The sequence below is a fragment of the Ceratotherium simum genome, chromosome 5, assembly GCF_057802395.1.
Source record: "Ceratotherium simum simum isolate JZ-2026a chromosome 5, ASM5780239v1, whole genome shotgun sequence".
NCBI lineage: Eukaryota > Metazoa > Chordata > Mammalia > Perissodactyla > Rhinocerotidae > Ceratotherium > Ceratotherium simum.
The window spans coordinates 43,840,597-43,865,545 of NC_141904.1; the positions used below are offsets into that span (position 1 = coordinate 43,840,597).

Consider the following 24,949-nt stretch of genomic DNA (forward strand, 5'->3'; position numbering starts at 1 on the left):
AAGTCTGTGTAACTAGAACTTAGTGAGTAATGGGATGAATAGCCCAGGATGAGACTGATGAGCTAGGCAGGGCCATTTCATGCAGGACTTTCTAGGCCCCTGTAAGATGTTTATTCATGCTTTATTTCAGCTTTTGAACCATAGATGTAGAATACTGAGGTCAGTTTGGAATGCTAGGTAGGATCCAAATTCTGAAGGGTTCCTTAAGGTTATCGTAGAGAGTTTGGCCTCTGTCTTATAGACAATGAGAAGCTATTGATGGTTGCTGAGCAGTGGCATAGCATCACAATGGGGTGTTTGGAATATTAATGCTGGCATTGTATGACAGTTTGAATGACCAAAGGCAAGCAGACCAGGCCACTGAGATGTGTTACCGGCTTCCAGGAATGAAACAGTTTGGTATTAAAAATAATATGGCAAAGGATGAACATTTGAGACTTCTGAAAGAATTCATAGATTGTAATAATCTAAGGGCTAAAGGTGCAACTAAAAGTTGTTTGCGGTGGAGAGAACATTGGTACCATGAAGATAAATGGAACTACCAGATTGGGTTGTTTAATTTTTGGAACAAGATAATTTAGGAAGCTGATATATTCAAAGTGACTAAAGGGTCAGTAGGTAGCTGGAAATGTATGGTACAGGAATGCAGGGGAAGACTGGGGTAGAGATTTGGGAGTTGCCCTCTTAGTGTTTGGGGGTTGTGGCCACAGGGAAGTGATCTGGGGGTGGGCGGTTTGCCTCAAAGTCATCTGCATGGGACTTTTACCCTAGACCTGCTGAATCAGAACATGTGTGTTTTTAAAGTCTCTACAGGCTATTCTGATGGGATAGGAGGGAGGGAATGAAATCTGTGAGGGAGATAAGGTAGAGCGGAATCTAGTCATTTAACAAATACTGAGTATCAGCCTGTGCAGGTCACTCTATTAGTAGCTGGAGCTCTATGAAGAAGGAACCAGGTGGGGATGATCTTTGTCTTGTAGGGGAGATAGACTTAATTAATAGTTGTGGTAAATGCTATGAAGGAAAAGTACAGGGTGCCATGAGAATTATAGCAAGTAGACCTAACCTAATTTGAGGCAATAAAACAGACCTGAAAAACCGAACACGGAGACAAGGGAAGGTCTCTCTCACTGCATTCAGAAGTGATTTCAGTAGGAGAGAGATGGGGAGCCAGTAGGTGGGGAATTGAGCTTCCATTTCGACTTTTCTGCCAGTGTAAATGTCCTTCATTAGGGTCCTAAATGATGGAAGGTTGTTTGCTTTGGAGCACGTTTCGGAGTCAGTACCTTTTATACAGTCCTTGGCAATAAGCATTCCAGTGCCTTCTTTTTGGATTCTTACCCAGGAGTTTACATAGCTCCTTCAGGTCTTTGCTCAGGTGTCATCTTCACACTGAGGTGACTGAATTATCCTACATAAAATTGTAGCCCCCTCCCTTGTCTTGTGTAATTTTTTTCCGTAGCACTTAACACCATCTGACATACTACATAGTCTTAGTTTATTAATTGTATATTTGTTTATTGTCTGCCTCCAACTAGATCATGAGCTCTATAAGGGTAGGAATTTTAGAATAGTTTGCTCACTAATATAGCTCCAACTCAAAACAGGGCCTGGTATTGAATAAATATTTTTGAAATGATTGAATGGGTGAAAGGAAATAAGTAATAGGAATATTACCTACAGGGGGGCAGTGGAGATGATAAAGGCTATTTCCACATAGGGAAGGAACAATAGATATTTGACAGAAGTTGTCACTAGTTGAGGTGAACTGGAAAAGAAAAGGAAACTGAGCAGCATCCTAGAAAATGAAAGGAAGTAAAGGACTTAGATGGAGGGGATAAGCCTTAGCAATAAGGAGGGTCACCCTCTAAGACTAGAGAAGGCACTTAGTGTTTATAGGAATTGCTAGCTAATGGGCATTGCCTTATATCTTTTTTAATTTTCTAGGTGGAATGCAAGCTTTAGGACTTCACCTGACAGATCCAAGTCAACGTCTTGTTCAGAACTGTCTTTGGACTCTTAGGAATCTTTCAGATGCTGCAACTAAACAGGTAAATTCTGCGTAAACTGGTGCCTTGGTGATAAGAATCAAGATGAATACATACTGAGCATCTGTTTTTATCTCCATAGGAAGGGATGGAAGGTCTTCTTGGGACCCTCGTTCAGCTTCTGGGCTCAGATGATATAAATGTGGTGACCTGTGCAGCTGGAATTCTTTCTAATCTCACTTGCAATAATTATAAGAACAAGATGATGGTGTGCCAAGTGGGTGGCATAGAGGCTCTTGTGCGTACTGTCCTTCGCGCTGGTGACAGGGAGGACATCACCGAGCCTGCCATCTGTGCTCTTCGCCATCTGACCAGCCGACACCAGGAAGCAGAGATGGCTCAGAATGCTGTTCGCCTTCACTATGGACTACCAGTTGTGGTTAAACTCCTACATCCACCATCCCATTGGCCTCTGATAAAGGTAAATTGTCAATCAAAGTAGAAGGTTGCAGAATTGAAAATGAACCACCTCTAGCTATTGGATGGCAGTCTAGGCATAAGGGATTGATAAGTAGGAATTCTATTTCATAGTAAATAGGAAGTATGGCTGGGATGGGGGTAGGGTTCCAAAGTGTTTGTGTAGTCAGTGCTACTTTCAAGTGATACCAATAGATTTGGTGTGGTGGGAATTTTAGGCTAAGAAAATGATTTTGTTGAGTTGTATGCCAGTTCTTTATTCTTCTTTCTTATCTACAGGCTACCGTTGGATTGATTCGAAATCTTGCACTTTGTCCAGCAAATCATGCACCTTTGCGTGAGCAGGGTGCCATTCCACGACTAGTGCAGTTGCTGGTTCGTGCACATCAGGATACCCAGCGCCGTACTTCTATGGGTGGAACCCAGCAGCAGTTTGTGGTAGATAAATCTTAATAGTGACACCTGGCTGTTTAAAAGTAATGCATAAATCCATAGGATCCTGAACTTATTTGGTCCTTGGCTCCTTCCCTTCTCCTTCCTGCCTGAAGAGCTGCTTACTAATGGCTAAAAAAACTAACATGCTTCTGTGGCTGCAGAGAAGATAAGGAATAATGTGGCCCCTAGAGACATCTCCTTGGACACGTTTGCATCGTCAATCTTACAGAGGGAGTTGGGCATGTGATTTACCGCTGTGGGGTTAGCACTTCATGTAGTGTTCTCATTTAATCTATACAAAGATTCACCTCTTTTAGGAAGTAGCAGAGCCATAATTTGAATCTAAGTTTGTCTGATTTCAGAGCCTCTTATCCCCCACTACAACATGGTTTTTACCTATAAATACTTAACATACCCTTTACTGTCTCTTCCAGGAGTGGTTTAAACTATTTTCGCATACCCAAGAATACCAACAAATTTCAAGAATAAGCACTAGCATTTCTGGAATTTGACTGATAATCTCAGCCTAAGGCTTTGATGTCAAGTTTGCAATCTTAAAACTAACTTCATTACAAGTATCTAAAAACATTTCTGATTCCTCAGAATTTAAGACAGACCTTCAAAGAGTTCTCTCTTATTTAATTAGGTTACTTTAGAAAACAAAGATGAACCCTACTAGAATAGATTTTGGGACTCCCTTATTGCTAGCTATTAGGTATATGCACTCATGAGGGGGCTTTGGCTTTCTCTCTTCATTACTTTTGGTATTGGCCCATGTCCATAAGATGGCTTAATAGAAGCAAAGAGTACCTTTTATTTTAAATTTCTTCTCTAGGAAGAAAGGAGTTGTTATGTCCTTATAAAAATCAAGTTGTTTATAAAAGTTGCTAAAAGTAGAATCATAACATTTTTAAAACTCAGAAACGGGGAAAGCAGACAGTACTATTTTGCAAAAAAGCTAACTTCTTTCTCTCATAGAGGCTATCAGTTGAATAGTCTTGGAGGATTTTCTGCTAGTAGCTCAGTAGAATTTTAGCAGTTGGTGATAAAACTTTGCTAAGTTTTCACTGCATATACATAGATGTATGAAAGTAGAGGGAACATATGAAAGAAAAACATTGACATAGTCTGAGCATTACTTTCCCATCTTTGTGTATCCTTTCTTTATATATCCCTTTTACCCAGAGTGGTTGGTGCCCTCACTGTAAGAAAGTTATCTTTGGGATTCAGAGGTGTATCGAAGCTGTACTTCACTGTGCACAGCACTGTGTATGGGGGAGGGATGCTACTTGAAATTAGTGCTGCCATGAGGCCCCCTTTCAGTGACATTCAACTTAATGGAATCCTCCTTCATTCCTGTACTAATTGCAGATTCTGGGGAATTTGGGTGTATAATGTGAATAACTAGTCTAGTAATTGGTACTCAGAATAGAAAGCCATTCAACTTTATAAAGTTAGGTGAGGGAATGCCCTCTTTGTTAACTGTGCTTCTTTTGGTAGGAGGGGGTCCGCATGGAAGAAATAGTGGAAGGTTGTACTGGAGCCCTTCACATCCTAGCTCGGGATGTTCACAACCGAATTGTAATCAGAGGACTAAATACCATTCCATTGTTTGTGCAGGTATGTTGGTTTTAAGTGAGGTGTTCTAGATTTTGTGTGTCCATAATATTTCAGGATTTTAATAATAAGCAAAATTTCAGGAAATTAGGGACCAAAATAGGTGCACCAACATTTAAATTTTCATCTACGATCACCATTTATAAAATGACAACACTGCCCATTCCCCCTGCCACAGTACGAAAAGTAGAATCTCAATGTGTAATGTCCTTCGAGTTGAATACATTTAATTTTATGAAAATTCCCTTCATTATTCTTGGGCAGTAGGGGAAATATTGGGAAAAGAGCCTTAAGAAGAGGGTGGAGACTTTATATTCCACTTTTCAAGGTGCTCTGTTTTGGAAGGAGGAGTGCTGGTCTGGGTGCCAGAGCACAGACCTCCAACCACCTCTGGGTTTTCCAAATCTTAGCTCCACTAAAACTGTCTCTGAAGAAAGGATTTATAGCTAAAAATATTCTAGAAAACCAGTGCTCCAGAGCATTAAAAACCCTAGAACATAAATTTTAGAGAATATGATTTAATACAAGTAGTGTGAATGCTGCTTACACTCTGAATTGGGAATGTTTGCATCACAGTGGGGTGCTTGCCTTGTTTTAACTTTAGATTTAATTAGGTTTTGTTTGTGGGTGTTTTTTCCTTAGCTGCTTTATTCTCCCATTGAAAATATCCAAAGAGTAGCTGCAGGGGTCCTCTGTGAACTTGCTCAAGACAAGGAGGCTGCGGAAGCTATTGAAGCTGAGGGAGCCACAGCTCCTCTGACAGAATTACTTCACTCTAGGAATGAAGGTGTGGGTAAGTAGAAAAGGAACCAGAGCTTTTAGCTGGTGTGTTCAGCGAAGCCTAAGCTTTTCCTCAAGGGCCCTTTTCTCCCCCGTCCTCTCTCAGCAACATATGCAGCTGCTGTTTTGTTCCGAATGTCCGAAGACAAGCCACAGGATTATAAGAAACGGCTTTCAGTTGAGCTGACCAGTTCTCTCTTCAGAACGGAGCCAATGGCTTGGAATGAGGTAGGCAGTGTGAGCACATTTATTTGGTTGTTTGCTAGAGCAGGTAAGGCAGTTTGTGGTTTCCCTTCAAAATACATTTATTTGCATTGACTACGTCCTTGGCTTGAATATTCATCCTTTATGCTATCTTAGCAACTGCTCTGAGGAAGAACAGCTTTAAACAGCCTGTTCAAAACAAACAAGTTATGCTGCTTAACATTAGAATTCATAAGGGAGGTAGATGAAAAAGTTATCAGGTTAAAGAATATTTTTCAAAAGGGTGTAAGGAAAGAGGCAGTGTAGTTGGAGGTCAATTTATTGATACTTGTTTTTAAATGCTCAATTTTTTCATCTACTTTTCTGCTTCAATTTCTATGTTTGTCTTCAGTATTTATCCCCAGTACAGAGTTGTTAGTTGAAACATTTGAACCCCCCTGAAAGTTTATTCAAGTATGGTACATATAATACAGTGGATTATATTTGTTGAATGAGTAGAAAGAGATCCTATATATTGTTAGGTGGGGAGGAAAAAAGCAAATTGCCAAACAGTAATGTATTAGTTGGGTTTTTAATAGGCAATCTTAACATGTTCTAACTTGAGCTCTAACTTCCCCACCCACCCCCTTCCTCAAACCTATTCCTTTCATAGTCTCCATCTCAGTTAATGGCAACTTTGTCCTTCTAGCTGCTCAGGGTAAAAATCTTTCCTATAATATATCCTGTTTGTCAGCACCTCCTGTTTGGGGTAGACACTGCCTGTTTTGTTTCCAGTTGTATCTCTAGCATCTAGAACAGTGCTCTGGCACATAGTAAGTGCTTATATATATTTGCTGAAAGAATAAATTAGTGAATGTTTTTAATACTATGTGCAATGAGAAAACATGTTTCTCTAGGTACCAGTGGTTAGTCTTTGAAGAGTGGAGTTGGAAGTATTTCTGTATTGTACACTAATGTATTTTGAAGTAATTCTGTATTTTCTAAGTATTTCTGTAATATTTGAGTTCTTTGTTCCTTTCGTAATCTGAAAATAAAGTATACTTTCTGAGAATTTTCATTTTGCTTCTTGTACCTGTTTATCTAGACTGCTGATCTTGGACTTGATATTGGTGCCCAGGGAGAACCCCTTGGATATCGCCAGGATGGTATGTGTCTCATATTTCTCGATTAACTCCAGATCAAGCTAAAGTTCCAAAGCTTTATCAAAAGAGCTGGTTTGCTCATTTGGGAAACCAGTGTTGGCAGGAAAGTAGTGGCAGCAATTAAAGGCAATTCTTAAATTCCAGAGTCAGCAGCAGTATCGTTAATGGAGCATAGGGAATTCTGAGCCACACACTGAGCAAGCAACAGGATCACACCAGCAAATATGTGTCACTGCTGCCAGGCCTCTGCAGTGCAGGGTGTTATAAGTCACCTGGCTTTTTATTCACTTTTCTTTGTCAGAGAATCCATAATACCTGTGTCTACAACCTACCCAGGAAGTGAGACTATGAGAAACTTCTGTCCCCAAGCTCAGATCTAGGGTATTTACATAGTTGTATTTTCAGAGTTTTCTGAAAAGCTAATTCAAATTTGGGTAATAGAGATGGAGCATGGGGTAGGCCAGTAACAGCTATAACTATTCATCTTAAATTTATAATCTTAACTGGTTTTTCCTAATTACTAAACCACCAAAGCTCATAAGGTTCTTACCTTGACAAGATATGTAAATGTCAGCCCTTAAGATAAAACAGGAAAAGGTTTAATTGGAAACAGTATCTTGAGTTTTCTCAGTACTTTTGTGGGTATCTCCTGGACTTTTCAACAGATAGATTACATCTGCCGGACCTCCTGTTATTACCTTTATCTCCTACCCATGACTTGATGCCTAGGTGGTCATGCGTAGTAGATTGCTGCCGCTCCTCCTCAGGAAACTTAGGCCTCTGCCTGGGTAAATGCAAACATTCAGGGGTAAATTGATGGCGTGACTAGAACCTGCTCATCTGCCTCTGGTGGAAACAGACTTGGTCTGTGTAGCCTCATGGGTGGCCTGGCACTGGATAATTACTTGGCTGAAGAAAGCTAGATGTTGAAAAGGTAGAAAGCAGTGCTTTCTAACAAGTGTGCTGTCCTTGGATGCCCCTAACCTCAGTGTTAACTTCTACGTCTTTCTCCACTTTTTCTCTCCTTTGCCCATTTTGTCACCACCCCTGACACTTCTAGATCCCAGCTATCGTTCTTTTCACTCTGGTGGATACGGCCAAGATGCCTTGGGTATGGACCCCATGATGGAGCATGAGATGGGTGGCCACCACCCTGGTGCTGACTATCCAGTTGATGGGCTGCCAGATCTGGGGCATGCCCAGGACCTCATGGATGGGCTGCCTCCAGGTGACAGCAATCAGCTGGCCTGGTTTGATACTGACCTGTAAATCATCCTTTAGGTAAGAAATTTAAAAAGCCAGTTTGGGTAAAATACTTTTACTCTGCCTACAGAACTTCAAAAAGACTTGGTTGGTAGGGTGGGAGTGGATTAGGCCTTTGTGTAAATCTGCCACATAAACAGATACATACTTTGAAAGGAGATGTCTTGGAACATTTGAATGTTCTCAGATTTCTGGTTGTTATGTGGTCATGTGTGGAAGTTATTAACTTTAATGTTTTTTGCCACAGCTTTTGCAACTTAATACTCAAATGAGTAACATTTGCTGTTTTAAACATTAATAGCAGCCTTTCTCTCTTTATACAGCTGTATTGTCTGAACTTGCATTGTGATTGGCCTGTAGAGTTGCTGAGAGGGCTCGAGGGGTGGGCTGGTATCTCAGAAAGTGCCTGACACACTAACCAAGCTGAGTTTCCTATGGGAACAATTGAAGTAAACTTTTTGTTCTGGTCCTTTTTGGTCGAGGAGTAACAATACAAAATGGATTTTGGGAGTGACTCAAGAAGTGAAGAATGCACAAGAGTGGATCACAAGATGGAATTTATCAAACTCTAGCCTTGCTTGTTAAATTTTTTTTTTTTTTAATATCTGTAATGGTACTGACTTTGCTTGCTTTGAAGTAGCTTTTTAATTTTTTTTTGCAGTAACTGTTAGTTTTTTAAGTCTCTCGTAGTGTTAAGTTATAGTGAATACTGCTACAGCAATTTCTAATTTTTAAGAATTGAGTAATGGTGTAGAACACTAATTCATAATCACTCTAATTGTAATCTGAATAAAGTGTAACATTGTGTAGCCTTTTTGTATAAAATAGACAAATAGAAATGGTCCAATTAGTTTCCTTTTTAATATGCTTAAAATAAGCAGGTGGATCTATTTCATGTTTTTGATCAAAAACTTTATTTGGGATATGTATGGGTAGGGTAAATCAGTAAGAGGTGTTATTTGGAACCTTGTTTTGGACAGTTTACCAGTTGCCTTTTATCCCAAAGTTGTTGTAACCTGCTGTGATACAATGCTTCAAGAGAAAATGCGGTTATAAAAGTGGTTCAGAATTAAACTTTTAATTCATTCGATTGTGTCCCTTTTTTTTCCTTTTTATTAAGTGGTTTATCAGGGTAGTAAGTTTGTTCAACTCAACTTCATCATGAGGAAAACACATAGTGAAATAAGTTGTAATGATAGAAAGAGCCTTACTTCTAGATGGGATTGTTGCCAAGTTTCTTTAGCACTTGGCCCTGAGTTAAATTGCACCAAAAAGTGTTTCAGCCTTGAACATGGTGATTGATTTCTGAGCTTGTGTCAGAGGAGAGATTCTACCATCTCCAGCTGAAGGACACTGGGCTTACAGCCTGTGGCCCAAGGCCTGGCCTCTTGCTGTGGTCATGTGTATAATTTTGCCCAAGTGACCAAAAGCCACCTCAGTTCAAAGGCATCTAGCCTTTGGGCTACATAGAGCAAAACTGAAAGCCAGATAGCCATCCTCCACCCCAAACACCATCAGATTGTTTCATTCCATTAAGGTAATAATGAATTAACTACCTGGATTGGGACTTCAAGCACCTTAACATAAGTGTGACTCATTTGGAGAGGGGAATTCCTTCAACTCCACTTTGAACTGATAATTAAGATGGTTTAAGTGTCAATGTTTATCTGAAGATAATCAGAGAGACCCAGAATGGGCCTTCTTCCACACTGTCTGCCAGATGATCCTGTGATCCTGGTGGTGGGTCTGACAAGCTTAGTTCATCCTTTAGGGCAGAGTTAGTAGACCTGTTAAGACTTGTGTTTTGGTCTTTGAAAGTATTTTGTGCTTAGGAGAGCTGATTCTGATTTACTGTGTATTTTTATTATAAGATCATAACTACTAGGTAAATATATATTCAGTTCCTTTTTGTTGAAGATCAGCTTCATCTGGGAAGGATCTTTTGTGAAAGCCTCAAATTCTTCACTGTGATCTGAAATGTAATTGGGATTGAAGAAATGTGTGTACCTGGTGAGGTGGTCTGTCTGTAGGACAGACAGAACCAAGTCACTAGTGCAAGAAGCTTAACATAACCATAGCAGGGTGTTTCATTTAAAGAACTTTTTTAAAACTAGAAGATATTTCAGAGCTTTGCCTAAAATCATAGTTTGAAGTTCCATTTAAAAACTTAATATGAAAGTTAATCTGAGTCAGCAAGGTGGTTCTGCATTGTACTTAGAAGTACAAAGGGCCAAGAATAACCAAGACACTTGTGGAGAATAAGAGAGGAAGACTTGCTCTACCAGCTGTCTTGTCTACCTATAAAGCTAGAGGTAGTTAACACTTACTGGCATAGGGACAGAAATACAGATTAAGGGAACAGAATAAGATATAGACATAGACATTACTTTAGAGGAAGCACTGGAGGTCAGTGTGAAAGTGAGGGACTTTATAGTAAAGGTGTGGAACTGACTAGCCATATGATAAATTGAAATTAATGCAGGAAAAAAAATCCATGACCAACAAAATATCAAAATTTTAAGTAAAAACAGGATCAGTATTAATGATTTTTATTTTGCCTCAAGCTCCAGTATGGCTTGGTGTAGGGGACTATGTGACAGCCCACACTGGAAGCCCATGTGTCCAATAATCACTTTATTATACAAGAGAATGGCCATACTGCAGTAGAAAAATGACAGCTTTACATACTACTACAGGTATATCAAATATAATATTGAACAAAAGCAAGTCACAAATGCATGCCATAGGACTTCATTGATCCAAAAAAAGCAAACTTATTCAAGGCCATCATCCTTGGATGGTAAAACTAAAAAGCAAGGGAGTGATTAGATTACTACAAAAATCAGAATAGTGGTTACCTGGGAACGGAGGTACATAGGACATTTGATCCCATTGCAGTGGCCACCATTGAGCTAAAGAAAAGCTTTTCCATGTTGGAGCAGATGTTCTAGACATGAGGCTTTGATCTGATTATTTGAATCTTTGACAGTGCAAGATCTTGAGATAATTATGCTCTTTAATTCTTGTTTTGATTACTGTAATAAACACAAAATATCTGAATTGTGCTGTTTGGTGTATAAAGCAAAGAGAGCCAAGTCAATTGACTGGAGTTGTTTTGTTCTAGTAGGCGAGAATCCGCCTGCCTTTCCTTGCTTTTAGTGAATCACCAACCAAATGCAACTGCAAAATTATGGGGAGAATGAGGATGGGGCTGAAAAGGTAGTGCTTCCTTTTCCTTATCCATCAGCATCCTATGTGCCTGTGTGGTGTCCACTCTACCTCCCCACCCCATGAGACTCCAGTAAGTTAGAAGGAGGTGATAGGCCTCCTTTACCACCTCCACGTCAAGCCCCCAGTAAGAGGCCAGAAGTAGGATTTAAAAGGCCACTTTTCGTAGCGGTTAAGTGCGTGTGCTCTGCTGCTAGCGGCCCAGGTTCAGATCCCTGGCACGCACCGACGTATCACTTGTCAGGCCATGCTGTGGCGGCGTCCCACATAAATTGGAGGAAGGTGGGCATGGATGTTAGCTCAGAGCCAGTCTTCCTCGGCAAAAAGAGGAGGATTAGCATGGATGTTAGCTCAGGGCTGATCTTCCTCACACACACACAAAAAAAAAGCCAGTTTTCCTTCTAGGTCACATCGGGACTCCACACTTCCCTGATCCGCCCTGATCCTTGTTCTAGGTCATGGCTTCTTGCTTCTTGTTCCCACACTTCCCTCCTCTCAGCCCTACGGAAGCTTGAGGCTGTTGAGGCTTCCTAAACTTTGGGTAGTCTTGTCCCCACCCCACTTCAGATAGCTCTCCCAAGGGGCCAACCCCTCCTTCTTTGGGCTTTTGTAGCTTCCCTCCTCCCACTCTTCCATACCAGTTCCTTCCCCAGCCCCTGCATATATCCATATATCAGATTTAGTTCTCCATCATATTTTTCTGTTGCTACGAGAGGGAGAAAAAAGGGCATCTTGCTTCAAGTGGAGGCAGGAGAGACTCAGTTCCTCCTCTCACCTTAGGAGCCTTAGCCACTAGAGCCCACAGGGATAATGGGTGCCTTGCATTCACAGAATTGACCTGAGAACCTCATGAGGTAATATGGGAAACATGAAAAACTAGACAAGTGCAAAGAATTGTAAGACAGTAAATTCTGTTGCTGCATCCTACAGACTCACCTCCTCATCTGCCCCAGATGATTATCAGCTCCTCTCACAACACCTGTGACCAGAGTCACCCCCAAATGGCTCTTCACAGGGACAGCTCACTGGACACCTACCCTCAAGGTGTAAGTTAAGGCAAGGTCTTGAAGCTTTGGGCCTCCTGTTAGTGGAGGGAAGGAAAGAAGGTAGCCCTGCGTAGCGACTCACCTGGTCCCCCCCTACTTGCTGCCTTGCTTTACCTCCTGCCTCTTCTACTTCAGTGACACCGTCTGTCCCTAGAGAGGCTCCGCCAATGGGCTGTAGCCAATTAGCAAATAGCTGAAGCTTGGAGGTGGTGGAAAGGGGAGGTGCCAGTAGGGGAGTGCCTGGGTCTGGCCCCTTGCCACTGCCAGAATCCTCAGAGCTCTTGATTAGGGAGCCAGGGGCCAGCTCTTCTCAGAATTGGAGCCAGCCTGGGAAGCCAAATACAAGGGTATGGGCATCTTGCATGGGGAAGGCAGGGAAGGGTTACTGCCCTCAGCCTCCCTCTGCCCATCCACCCAACTTGCTTATGTCCCTGCCTCTTAGCTCATTGGGACTGGGGCTGCTGCTGTCCATCTGGCACCTTTGTGAGAATGACAAAAAGGATCCCCTGACTCCAGGAGGACATAGCCTCACACCAGGGTGCAGGCTTGGCATGGGCTGGCTTTAGTGGCCCGGCACTCTGGACTGAGCACCCTTGGCAGGGCAGTAGCCCTGCTTAGGAACATCATCTCCTTGCCCTTTGCCTACTTAGATATGCCTTGCCTTAAACAGACAGTGCTGTGGGGCTCATGGTCAGGAGTGGTCCACTCAAGAAAACAGTTCTGGAATGTTAATACCTTCGTGTTTTACCTTAAACAGCAAAGATTCCTCCCTGCTCAATTGAAAAGGGAAAAGAAGAATCTTCCACTGCTCTGAAATACCTTCTGGGAGGACTCCAGGCAGGCCCAGAACTTTAGGGTGGTTCCCCTAAGAAGTGAATAAAGGGAGAGAACAGATTTCCTGGGAAAGCAGGGAGACCTGGGCCTGTTCCAGCAGGCCAAGCCAACTGGAGCTGAACGCCAAGCCTCCGGCTGTTCCATTGCTTACTCCACCCCCACCCCCCCTTCCCAGGACCACAGGCAGATCCAGCCAGGCCAGAGCCACATGGGGGCAGAGCCTGGTCATGGGCACACCATCCTGCAGGACTTAACATGGGGCTTCCTCACCATGGGCAGTAAATAGGCTATGAGAGATCAAATGAAACGGCCTGCTCCTGGGTAGGACACCCTCTTATACCCCAACTATTTACAGCTGAAGCTCTGGACACCACTGTGAGACACACGGGCTCTGGAGTCAGAGTCCCAAGTTCAACTGAGCAAGTGGACTGGCTCCTCTGAGCTTATCTTCTCATCCATGAAATGAAGCTCAGAAGGCCTGCATTACAGGTTGTGATCAAATAAGGTAACTGACATACATGCCTTTGATGGAGATGGGCACAGAGCTGCTGTTTTCATTATAAAGCCACGTGGAAGTCGCAAACTACCCAGATCCCTGTGGCAGAGTGGGAGCTGTTGGTGATAGCATGACCAGCTTCCTGTGATGCAGATGGGGCCACCTGTGCACTCACATGGATACCACTTCTGCCTGTCCCATCCATTCCACCTGCACGGCAGCTGCTGCCTGGAACAAAATCCCATCTAGGCTTGGGGCAGTGTTTATTATGGGGCAAATCCCCTCTCTAAGAACCACAGAGCTTCTGGGGCCGAGAGAGGGGGAGCAGCTATTGATTGGTCTAGCCTTTTCATTTTGCAGATGGGGAAACTGAGGCCCAAGAGAGGCCAGGGAATGGCCTCAAACTTGCTTACCTGGTTCAAGCTGCCCAGGACCCACCCTACCTTCCAGTCCAGATTTAAGAATAAGCCTTCCTCAGTACAACAGTCCCTATGCCTTTCTGCAGTGTCCACCAAATACTTTCATGGGCTTGACTCTTACATAGGAGGTTCTAAGGGCATATGTGTGAGGGAACATAAAAAGAAGCTGGAAAGGTTTCAAGGATATAAGGGGGTAATTGGTAGAAGTTGAGGGGACAATTCTACCTTGATGCCATCATCCCATCTAGATGGGCATCTTCCTTCAAGGAAGCTTGTGTAGCTTGAGCGTTTTGCATTCCTTTAGGCAAACTTTTAACTACCTGAGCCTGTTAGTGGAGTCTTGCCCAGTCTTCCCTAGGATTCTTGGAATCAGTTTGTCCCTGAAAATGAAGAAATGCCAGGTAGGTAAAAGTGGGAGGAAGACAAGAGGCTAAAACGGCTTCCAAAAGCTTGCTCTGGAGCTGCAGCTGGGAGAGCATTCATGCCTAGTCCCACCTTTTAAATCTTCGGAGGAGAGACAAACGTTTACAGGCGCCAGCAGGCTGAGGACTGCGGTTTATCATCCAGTTGATTAACACAGGCAGCACAGGCTTTAGAGGAGGCCTACCCGGCCCACACAGAGAGGAAAGGATATTCTGAACAGCTAGCAAACCTGGGGTTCCCGGATGGATCCCATAGGAACTGAGGAGGTCTATTCTGAGTCAGTTTTCTAGGGCCCAGAGTTAGTGAGAGAAGCTCAGCCGGAAGGTTCTGGGTTCAGCTGACTTTATTACGCCCAAATGCAGCTGTAGGTGGCCATGTGGCGAATGTGTTTGGGAGCCGACCTTGTCTTTGTAGTCAAAAGTTGGTGCCATAGGGCAGGCTTGTGCCAAGTGCCTTCTTGCCTAGTGTCCAACAGCTTGGAGGATTTCCAGGGCCAAGGAAGCCACCGCAGTGTCAGCAGATGAACTGTGAGAAAAATCAGAGTAGAAACACTTTGACATCTCCAGGGTATAAATGCCTCCTCTTTCAAAGGGGCTGGCCTCTCTTGCACCTGAGGACCAGCTGCTTCCTAGAGCTGCCCCTGTGCATCATCATCTTGAGAAGCAGAAACAGGATTCCCAGGCTCTGGGGCTGTGAGGTGAGAACCCTTCAACCCACAGACCCAGTGGGGCTCAGAACTGGCCATGCCAGCACCCCTAAGCTAGGCTGAGCTCCTGGCCTCCACTCCACGTCTGAACCACCTTGGGCAGGTACACTGACGCTGAGCTGTAAGGGCAAGCTAGCAGCCAGGCCCTGCCCGGGTCCTGCAGTGGGCCTGCAGCTGACTTGTGTGAAATGGCAAAGATCCAGACCCACTCCAAACACTGACTCTCCCTGTTCCATGTTGCCACTTCCTGGCCAATCAGCCAGGAGCTTTGGGTTTCTTATTCTCATAGGTGTAAATGTGCAATTAAGAGCTTAAAATGGAAACTTTGTTACTGGAGCAAATTGTTTGAGACACATTTAAACCTGTGCCTTAACAACTGTTAGCAAAGAAAAGAATGACACACAGCAGTGTGCCTTGAAGTATAAAATTAGCTTGTGGCACACTCTTGATACACAGAAATAGAGCTGTTGCCAAATAACCAGAGATGGGGGTGCTGCATAAAAGAGGTGGGTCGCAATTGAACGGGGCTGTGGTCAGGAGATGGTGCCATGCATTCCTGCTCTGTGCATCAAAGATCCCGAGGGACGGCGGGAATGCGTTTGAACTTGGCCTGCTCCCGTCTGATTCCAGGCTACTCTGGTGGAGTCATGCTGCCCACCCTGTCCACCAGAGCAGCCCCAGAGGGCCCAGTGACCGGTAAAGAGGGCACACCAACCTCTGGCAGAGCCACATCAGAACCGAGAACCCTGCCATCCACTCAGTCTTGGTCAACATAAGAAAACCTTTTCTTGTTGGGCCATCTGAACAAGCCCAAACAAGACAACTTCAGAGCAGCAACCGCCCCACCCAACACACAATCTGCCCAGTATAGACATTTTAGTTCCTGGAGTGTTGGGTGGGGGTGCAGAATAGGCCACCAACTTCATGGAGCACTGAGCCTTGTTTTGACATATTTAGTCCAATTTTGGGTCCAGCTCTCCCAAACTGGTGCAGCATGAGGATGTGCTGGCTTTGGCCTAGAGGCAGATGGAGGACCCTGCTAGGTGAGGAGTCCCACAAAGGCAGGCACTTGGAGAGGAAGGCTCTCAGGAGCTATCCACTAAACCCCACTTCTCCCAGTGGCTCTCCCATTCCCTCCTCAGCATAAATCTGCTCAGAATGGCTTCATCACGCTGTCTGCACAAGGCCAGGATCCCTGGGGATGGACATCACAGGCTCTTCATAAACCAGTCTAGCAGAAGGCCTGGGGCCCAGCCCGTGGAGTTGCTGTCCATGCCTTACACCACAGGGGTTCAACAGGGTGAGAAGGGGCCCTTCCCATCAAAGTCAGCCTGTCCTTTTCCTTGCCTCACAGGAACCACGGATAAGAACCTATTTCTTTGGCTTAAGCTAAGAGGAAAGGGGGTGGGGTAGGCCAGGAGATGGTGTCACCCTCCCCCACCCAGAATTAAAGGTAAAGTTAAATGCAAAAAGGCTGGTTGGAGCTGAGCCTTCTTCACAGATTAACCTTCTCAGCAATTCCTCAACCATGTATTTTTCTTCAAATTAATACTAAACCTAAAACACCAGGAAGCAGATTTCACAGAACACTGTGGTTCTGAAAACAGAAGCTACCAGGAAATGCCAGGCACCATTCCATGGCTTGCATGCCCAGTGAAGGCCACGTACCCCTTAGGAGGTGTGGCCTTCTCCCCAGGGCGGGGAGAGCATCTGGGGCTCAGGGGACTGTGGCCACCACAAGCTCTGGCCACCTCCCTCAGCTCTGGGGACAACAGCCTGAGGGAGGAGGGGTGACTGCATTCACTGAGTCATTAGTCAAACCTCCCAAACCCCCACCACATGCCAGGCTCTGGTGCTGTCATATGCAGTGAACCATTAAATGGCACCAGCTGACTGAAGGATGGGCACCTGGGGGCAACTTGCTCTTTATCCCATGCAATTTTTCTTTGGTCACTTGGCACTAATGTTTTAAATAAACTAAGACTTGTAAGCCCTACCCCCACCACCTGCTGCCACTTCTCAAATTCAGGGGGGGTGGGAGGGGTGTCATTGTGGGATGAACCCTTCCTGTGGCCCTCACTCCACCGAGCATCAGTGTCACTGTGGGGCTGGCTAGATGCTGGCTCCTACCTTCACAGTTTGTAACACTCCTGGGTGACAGGGCTGCCCTGGTCTCTGCACCTCAGTTCTAGGACCTTCTAGACATATTGACTGCAGAGCTAAGGACTGGGAGGCTGACCTAACCTCACACTCCCAGATTCTGGGTGTCAAATAGTCTGTTCTGTAGGTTCCAAGCTTTCCCTCTGAAGATCTGGCCAAGGAAGGCAGCCTGGAGCTGTAGAGTGGGCTGAGCTGTGGATTCTGACCCCAGCTCTGCCCAGACCTCCAGACCATCTTCAAGGTGGTGGTAATGATGCCTCTGGCCTAGGTTGCTGATGGGGGCATGTGTGGACAGGCATCTCCCACCTGGTGTCCCCTCCCACCTGATCATAATCCACCCCCTCCCCATCTCTATTCCCTATAGATGGGAATATTGCCTCCCCTAGCAGGACTAAGACATTCTTCTTTTCTCCTTCCCCGTTTACCCCACCACCTGCACAGTGGGGATTCCCAGGGGGCAGAGGGGCAGAGTGGTCCTCATGCTGGGAGGGATCTCAGTGGGCAATGACAGGCTGGAAGGTGGTGGTCCCTGGTGTGTAGGGGGAATGGGAGGAGAGGAAGGGAGAACAGAATGGCTCAGTGTTTGCTGAGCCCAAGTAGACAGCACTGCTCCTCCTGGACCTACTTACCCACCAGCCGGGGCCAGCCACTCCAGAGCCCGCAGGAGGCTGCCCGCATTCTTGAGGCTCTCCAGGTGCTTCTCATTGGATGTGATCTGCAAGGGAGGGAGAAGAAAGTGGTTGGCTGGCCCATCCCTGACTCATGCCCCATTGGATGGGCACACCCTGAGTCTCAGGCTACCTGTGGCACTGGGCAGTGTCCCCTGAGCGCCACCCCCCCAGGGGGCTGCTGACCATGGGGAAAGAGGCAGACAGTGGTGACCCTTGGAGATGAGCACGGAGGAGTCCACTGGGGCTGGAGATGTGCCACGTCAGGATGGGGTGCCTCTCATGGGTCCCTCAGGAGAGTCTGTATTCGGAAGCCTGAACTTTCCAAAGCAAATTACAAGTGAGTGAACTTTCCAGTTGTCAGGGCCAGGACCCAGTGGGTCCTTGTGTCCTTGGGGCTCTGAGCCCAACACAATCTCTTCATATGGACAGAAAGATCATGATTCTGGGTGCCTGGTGATCTGGGGAGCCCGAGAGAAGAAATACTAATAACCAAACCAGAGTACACACCCCCTTCCTGGAGGCCCCGGGAAGTGTGCCCTTGCTAACTGCCTCAGTCCTGGGAGAAACAGGAAGAACACTCAGGCATCCGTGACTCTGCAGCACCTATATGCAGAATCATAAATTCAGGGCTGGAAGGGTCTCGGATGGGTATTGACCCAGCCCGGGCTTCCAGAAACATCCTAAGTCAGCCTCTCCATAAAACAAGTCCATGTCCTGCGAGGCAGAGAAGAGAAGGCTTTAGAAATGAACCTTGATTCTAGGATTAGACTTGCTCCTCTTAATTCACCATTCATGTCCTATTTTTATCTTTGTTATTTTAAAAATATTTTGTAATAAACACTTGTACAGCACTTTGCATTTCAGAAGGCTCTGCAGTTTTCTGTACTTTTCCCATTTATTTTCAACAGCCTCACCTTGCAAGGTAAGCATGTGGTGTGTTTTACAGATGAGGTAACAGAGGCGTAGTGAGATTAAGGGCCACTACACTACACGTGGAACCTGATCTTATCCCCACCGTGAAGCTGGAACCAGGCTGGCATCAGTTGACCCCACTGCTCAAGTGTTCTGTCTTTCCACTTGATATAGCAACCAAGGCTGCATTATGATCTCCCTGGTTCTCAAGAAGAGGCTGAACATTTCTTAATCAATCACTCATGGCGATAGGAAGGTCACGGGGGTAATTAAACTTTAATGTGGACTCTGAATTACATGTGAATGGATTTGCACCTCCACTGAGATCCTATCCCACTTCCTGAGTGTGCCAGAGACCAACTGCCAGCTCAACTGCATCAGGTGTGATTTCTGCAAAGATTTGCATCTTAAAAGAGCTGCATGTAAATTTGTTCTGAAATTACACACAACTTGATGAGTTCAAAAGGCTGCTGTTTGAAAATGTCAGCTGTAGTTCAATTATGTCTGAAGTAAGCACAAACTTATACTGACAGAGTCTTCAGTGAGGATTCCCACCTGATTTTTCTCAAAACTGTGCCTCATACAGCTCAGTTGACCTACATCCAGACTCACTGCCCTGACCAGCCCTACTGTGGCATTGTGTGTAGAGAGAAGGAAATCACCCCAGGAGTTGCAAAGAAATAAGACTATATTCACTCACAAGGCTGGTTAGAAGGTGCAAATAGAAAAATACAATGAGAATTATGTGATCAAAGGAAGGGACCAAAATAGCATCATGTGCAGCTGACATAAATGTAGGCATAAACAAAGCCAAAAGAATTAATTGAAAATGATGTGATTTGGCCACTTAACTGAACTCTTGCTAACGACATCAACTGTTGTCCTGTATATAAAGATGAGTTAATTAGAAAATAAAAATTTAAAATAATATCAATCATAGGTTCTAGTTCTGAGTAAGACAGAGAAAACACATGCCACCCTCTCTCTCCCTCTGAATGCAACTATAAAACCTGAACAGAATGCCCAGGACAGCTATTTGAGAACAATGCAAAGTAAACAGCAGCAGGCAGATTGGGGAAGGACACTGAATTCAAAGCCCCACCAAATTGGTGGAGAATTTTACCACTTCTTTCCCTCCAGTGTAGCCCAGCTTGAACTCAACAAATTCAAACTCAGAAGTGAGCACTATGGGGCAGAAGAGAGAGCTCCAGAAGCCAGGCTTGAGGAATGGGAAAGGAAACTCCCAAGAGCTCAGAGAGTAGATGCAAATCCCCAGGTTTTTCCCTTTCCTTTTGCTCAGTGCTCTTTTGCCCTAGGCCCCAGGCAATTCTGTGGTGGCAGTGGTGGCAGCAACAGCAGCCAGCAACAGGAGCCTGCAGCCAAAACTTTTTTCTTTGTCTATTCTCCCAATGTTTGGCCCAGACACGACAATTGTGGAAGTAAGCAGTTTATGGCCAGACAGAAAATGGGAGACGCAGGGAACCAGAAAGTATAAGGAAAATAATGAATAGAAAAGAGCTCAAGAAAGCAACTCCATAAAATTGTTTATGAACTCCTAGGCTCACCCTCAACCTGTGCATGCATGGAACTGATCCACATGGCATACCAAAAACTCAGAGAACTGAGCTAATAAACCTCTGCACAGATCCCAGACCCACCCCCTGGAGGATGGACACACAAGATAGATCCAAATAGCATTGCAAATGCTTTGAAACTGACCTGACATTGAAATTACACTTCCAACCTGCAGCCTGAACCTAACCAACATAATTGCTTGCTAAAACAAAAGTATCAACATTCTCTGTAGGGTTTCAACAAGGCACAGTGTCTCAGAATATAATATTTAAAATAGCCAAAATAAAATCCAAAATTGCTCAGCATACAAACAACCACAAAAATCTCAACTCACATGAGAAAAGACAATCAACAAAAGACAATAAATAATAAGGTGACACAGATCATGGATTATCTAACAAAGATTTTAGTGTTATAAAAATGCTAAAACAAGCAATCACTAACACTCTCGAAACATGCATTAAAATAGAATGTAACACACTTGAAACAAGTATCAAAATAGGATAGAATAGTATTAAAATAGAATAGAATGTAAAAAAATAGAATAAATAAAGGAGAATCAAGTGGAAATTTTAGAACTAATAATATAATAATACCAAATTTTTTTTAAAAACCACAATGAATGGACTCATTAGCAGATTGGAAAGAGGCAGTGAACTTGAAGACAGATGAATAGAAGTGATCCAATCTGAGCAACAAAGAAAAAAAAGTTGAAAATACAAATGTGCAGAGCCTCAGGGACCTGTGGGATAATAACAAAATGTTTATGTCATTGGAGTTCCAGAATGAGAGGACAAAGGATGAATGGATGAAAAGGTATTTGAAGAAATCATAGCTAAAACTATTCCAAGTGTGATGAAAGACATAAACCTACAGATTCAAGAAGCTGAGAAAATCTCAAACAAGATAAACCCAAAGAATACACACTCAAACACATCATAATCAAACTTGCTGAAGACAAAGAAAGAATCATGAAAGCAGGCAAGAAAAAAAAAAGGTGCATTACTTATAGGGGAAAAATGATTTGAATTGCTGTGGATGTCTCAATCACACTGAGGTCAGAAGAGAGACCCAACATTTTTTAAGTACCATAAGAAAAGAATTATCAGGGGCCAGCCCGGTGGCTTAGCGGTTGCGTGCACGCGCTCCGCTACTGGTGGCCCGGGTTCGGATCCCAGGCATGCACCGATGCACCACCTCTCCGGCCATGCTGAGGCCGCGTCCCACATACAGCAACTAGAAGGATGTGCAACTATGACATACAACTATCTATTGGGGCTTTGGGGAAGGAAAAAAGGAGGAGGATTGGCAATAGATGTTAGCTCAGAGCCGGTCTGCCTCAGCAAAAAGAGGAGGATTAGCATGGATGTTAGCTCAGGGCTTATCTCCCTCACAAAAAAAAAAAAAAAAAAAAAAGAAAAGAATTATCAGGCCAAGCCCCAGTGGCCTAGTGGTTAAGTTTGGCGTGCTCTGCTTCGGCAGCCCAGGTTTAGTTCCCAGGCACGGACCTACACCACTCATCTGTGGCCATGCTGTGGTGGCAGCTCACATACAAAAAAAGGAAGATTGGCAGTGGATGTTAGCCCAGGGTGAACCTGTCTCAGCAAAAAAAAAAAAAAAAAAGAAAAGGAAATAATTATGAAACTAGAATTCTATATCTAGCAAAAATATCGTTCAGGAATTAAGGTGAAATAAAGACATTCTCAGATGAAGGAAAACTAATAGAAGCAGAACTTCTCTAAAAGAATTGCTAATGGAAGTTCTTTAGAGAGAAAGGAAATAATACCAGAAGGAAACTTGGAACATTAGGAATAAAGGAAGAGCAATAGAAATCATAAATATCTGTGTAAACATAACAGAATATTCTCTTCCTTTAAAATATGTTTGATGGTAGAAAAGCAAAAAATATAATATTGTCTGATGGGGTTTTCAATGTATGTAGATGTAATATATAAGACAACTGGAACACAAAGGGGGAAAGCCAAAGGAACCTATAAGGTGGTAAGATTTCTATATTACAACTGAAGTGGTAAGATACTGGTTATAAGTAGTCTGTGAAAAGTAAAGTATTTTATAATCTCAATAGCAACCACTATAAAAAACTTATATAAAGAGATAGTAAAAAATACAATAGATAAAATGTAATACTAAAAAATATTAAATAGCTTAAAAGAAGACAATAAAGAAAAAAATCAAGAAAATACAAACAGAGGGGATAAACAGAAGTCAAATAAAAAGGCAGACTATATCCTAACATATCATGAATTACATTAAATGTAAACAATCTATATGCAGCAAAGAGATTTTCTGAATGATTATAAAAATGTACCAACTGTATACTGTCTACAAGAATCTCAATTGAAATATAGTGAGATAGGTTGGTTAAAAGTAAAAGGATGAAAAAAGGGATAGTATATCAAATGAATAAAAAAAAAGCTAGAGTGGCTATATTGATATCAGGCAAAGTAGACTTCAGAATAAAGAAAATTACCAGGGATAAATAGGGACATAACATTTTGATAAAAGGGTTCTGTCACCAAGGAGATGTGTATGCATCTAAAAAGAGAAGTTAAAAATACGCAAAACAAAAACTGATACAGCTGAAAGGACAAACAGACAAATCCACAATATAGTTGGAGACTTCAAACCTACTCTCATAGTAATACATAGGGTGAGTAGACAAAAAATCAGCTACAGAAGAGTTGAACTACAGCATCAACCAACCGGATCTCACTGACATTTGTAGAACACTAAATCCATCAACAACAGAATATACATTGTTCCCAAGAATCCAGGGTAACATTCACCAACGTACACAATATTCTGGGTCATCAATCAAATCTTAACTAATTTAAAAGAACTGAAACCATGTAAATTATATTCTCTGATCATAATGGAATTAAACTAGAAATCAATAACAGAGAAAACAGGAATATCATCAATCACTTGGAAATTAAACAACACACTCCTAAATAATCCAAGGATCAAAGAGGACATTCCAAGGAAAATTAGAAAATATTCTTAGCTGAATGAAAATGACTATTCAATATATCAAAATCTGTGGAATGCAGTTAAAGCAGTGCTTAAAGGGAAATTTATACTGGTAAATACTTATATTAAAAAAGAAAGGTCTCAAATCAATAATTCAAGTTTTCATGTAAAGAAACTAGAAAAAGAAGAGCAAAACAAACCCAAACCCAAAGAAGGAGGGAAAAAAGAGCAGAAATCAAGAGTAATGTGATAAATGAAAGCCTAAATATATCAATATTCACATTAAATGTAAATTTACCAAATACTACAAGTAAAAGACTAAGATTTTCAAACTGGATATAAACAAAATAAAACACAACACAACTACATGCTACTTACAAGAAACATACCTTAAATACAAGGGCACACAGAACAATTGAAGGTTAAAGAAGAGATAAAGGTATGCTACACAAATGATAACCAAAGAAAGTTGGTGTAGCTAATATTAGACAAACTAGACTTTAATGTAATAATCAAAACTAGAGATAAAGAGGGACACTTCATATTTATTAAAAGATCAATTTACCAGGAAAATACACCAAGTCTAAATTCTAAATTCACCTAACAACAGCCTGAAAATACATAAACCAAAAAATAATAGAGCCAAAGTGAGAATCAGACAAATCCATAATTATGGTGCGATACTTTTCAACCTCTCCAAGTAACATGCACACAAAAATCAGAAGGAACATAGAAGTTTTATACAAGATTAACAAACTTGACCTAACTGACATATATACAAAAATTCAAGTAACAACTGCAGAATATGTATTCAAGTGTGCATGGAAAATTTTCAAAATACATTATATGCTGGGTCATAAAGCAAGTTCTGACAAATTTCAAAGATATCAACCTAACAAAATGTGTCAGGATCTATAAGCTAAAAACTACAAAATGCTGATGAAAGAAAAAAACCTAAATAAATGGATATACTATGTACATGGATTGGAAGACTCAATATAGTAAAGATATTAATTCTCCCAAAATATAGGTTTAATGCAATTCCTATCAAAATTCCAGTAGGATTTTTTGTAGATATAGAATAGCTGATTCTAAAATTTGAATCTACAAATCTTAGGAACTAGCACACCTAAAATAATTTTGAAAAAGCAGAATAAAGTTGAACGAACCATACGACCCTATTTTAAGATTTACTATATAGCTACAGTAACCATGACTCTGTGGTACTGGCAGAGGGACAGACACATAGATCAAGGAAATAGAATTGAGAGCCCAGAAATAGACCTACACAAATAGTTTCAAAGTTTTCACAAACGTGCAAAAGTAATTGAATGAAGGAAAGACAGTCTTTTGAACAAATGGTCCTAGAACAAACAGATGCCCATATGTAAAGACATGAACCTAGACACATATCTTACACCCTATGTAAAACATAATCCAAAATGGATCATAGATCTGAATGTAAAACATGAAACTGTAAAACTTCTAGAAGAAAATACAGAAGAAAATCTTTGTGACCTTGAATTTGTTGATGAGTTTTTAGATACAACACAAAAGCATGATCCCTGAAAGAAAAAAAATT

At 42.6% G+C, this 24,949-nt stretch overlaps 2 protein-coding genes across 5 annotated transcripts in view; one reads left to right on the forward strand and one right to left on the reverse strand.

The window, feature by feature from the left end:
* Positions 1-8,996, forward strand: part of CTNNB1 (catenin beta 1) — a 37,212-nt gene extending 28,216 nt beyond the window's left edge. Inside the window, exons 8-16 of one of the 2 annotated variants that reach the window (XM_087430784.1) lie at positions 1,948-2,051; positions 2,131-2,469; positions 2,745-2,903; positions 4,401-4,520; positions 5,160-5,310; positions 5,404-5,525; positions 6,586-6,646; positions 7,704-7,924; positions 8,230-8,996. In XM_087430784.1, coding sequence (XP_087286910.1) covers positions 1,948-2,051; positions 2,131-2,469; positions 2,745-2,903; positions 4,401-4,520; positions 5,160-5,310; positions 5,404-5,525; positions 6,586-6,646; positions 7,704-7,912 — 1,265 coding nt within the window. In that variant the 3' untranslated portion in view covers positions 7,913-7,924; positions 8,230-8,996. The remainder of the gene's footprint in view (positions 1-1,947; positions 2,052-2,130; positions 2,470-2,744; positions 2,904-4,400; positions 4,521-5,159; positions 5,311-5,403; positions 5,526-6,585; positions 6,647-7,703; positions 7,925-8,229) is intronic. The other variant, XM_087430785.1, reaches the window with a different exon arrangement.
* Positions 8,997-14,677: 5,681 nt separating this feature from the next.
* The window catches only part of ULK4 (unc-51 like kinase 4), a 533,886-nt gene continuing 523,614 nt past the window's right edge, over positions 14,678-24,949 (reverse strand). For all 3 annotated transcript variants that reach the window (XM_087430781.1, XM_087430782.1, XM_004419552.3), the window contains 2 exons: positions 17,848-17,933; positions 14,678-14,877 (listed from right to left, as the gene is read on the reverse strand). In XM_087430781.1, coding sequence (XP_087286907.1) covers positions 14,814-14,877; positions 17,848-17,933 — 150 coding nt within the window. In that variant the 3' untranslated portion in view covers positions 14,678-14,813. The remainder of the gene's footprint in view (positions 14,878-17,847; positions 17,934-24,949) is intronic.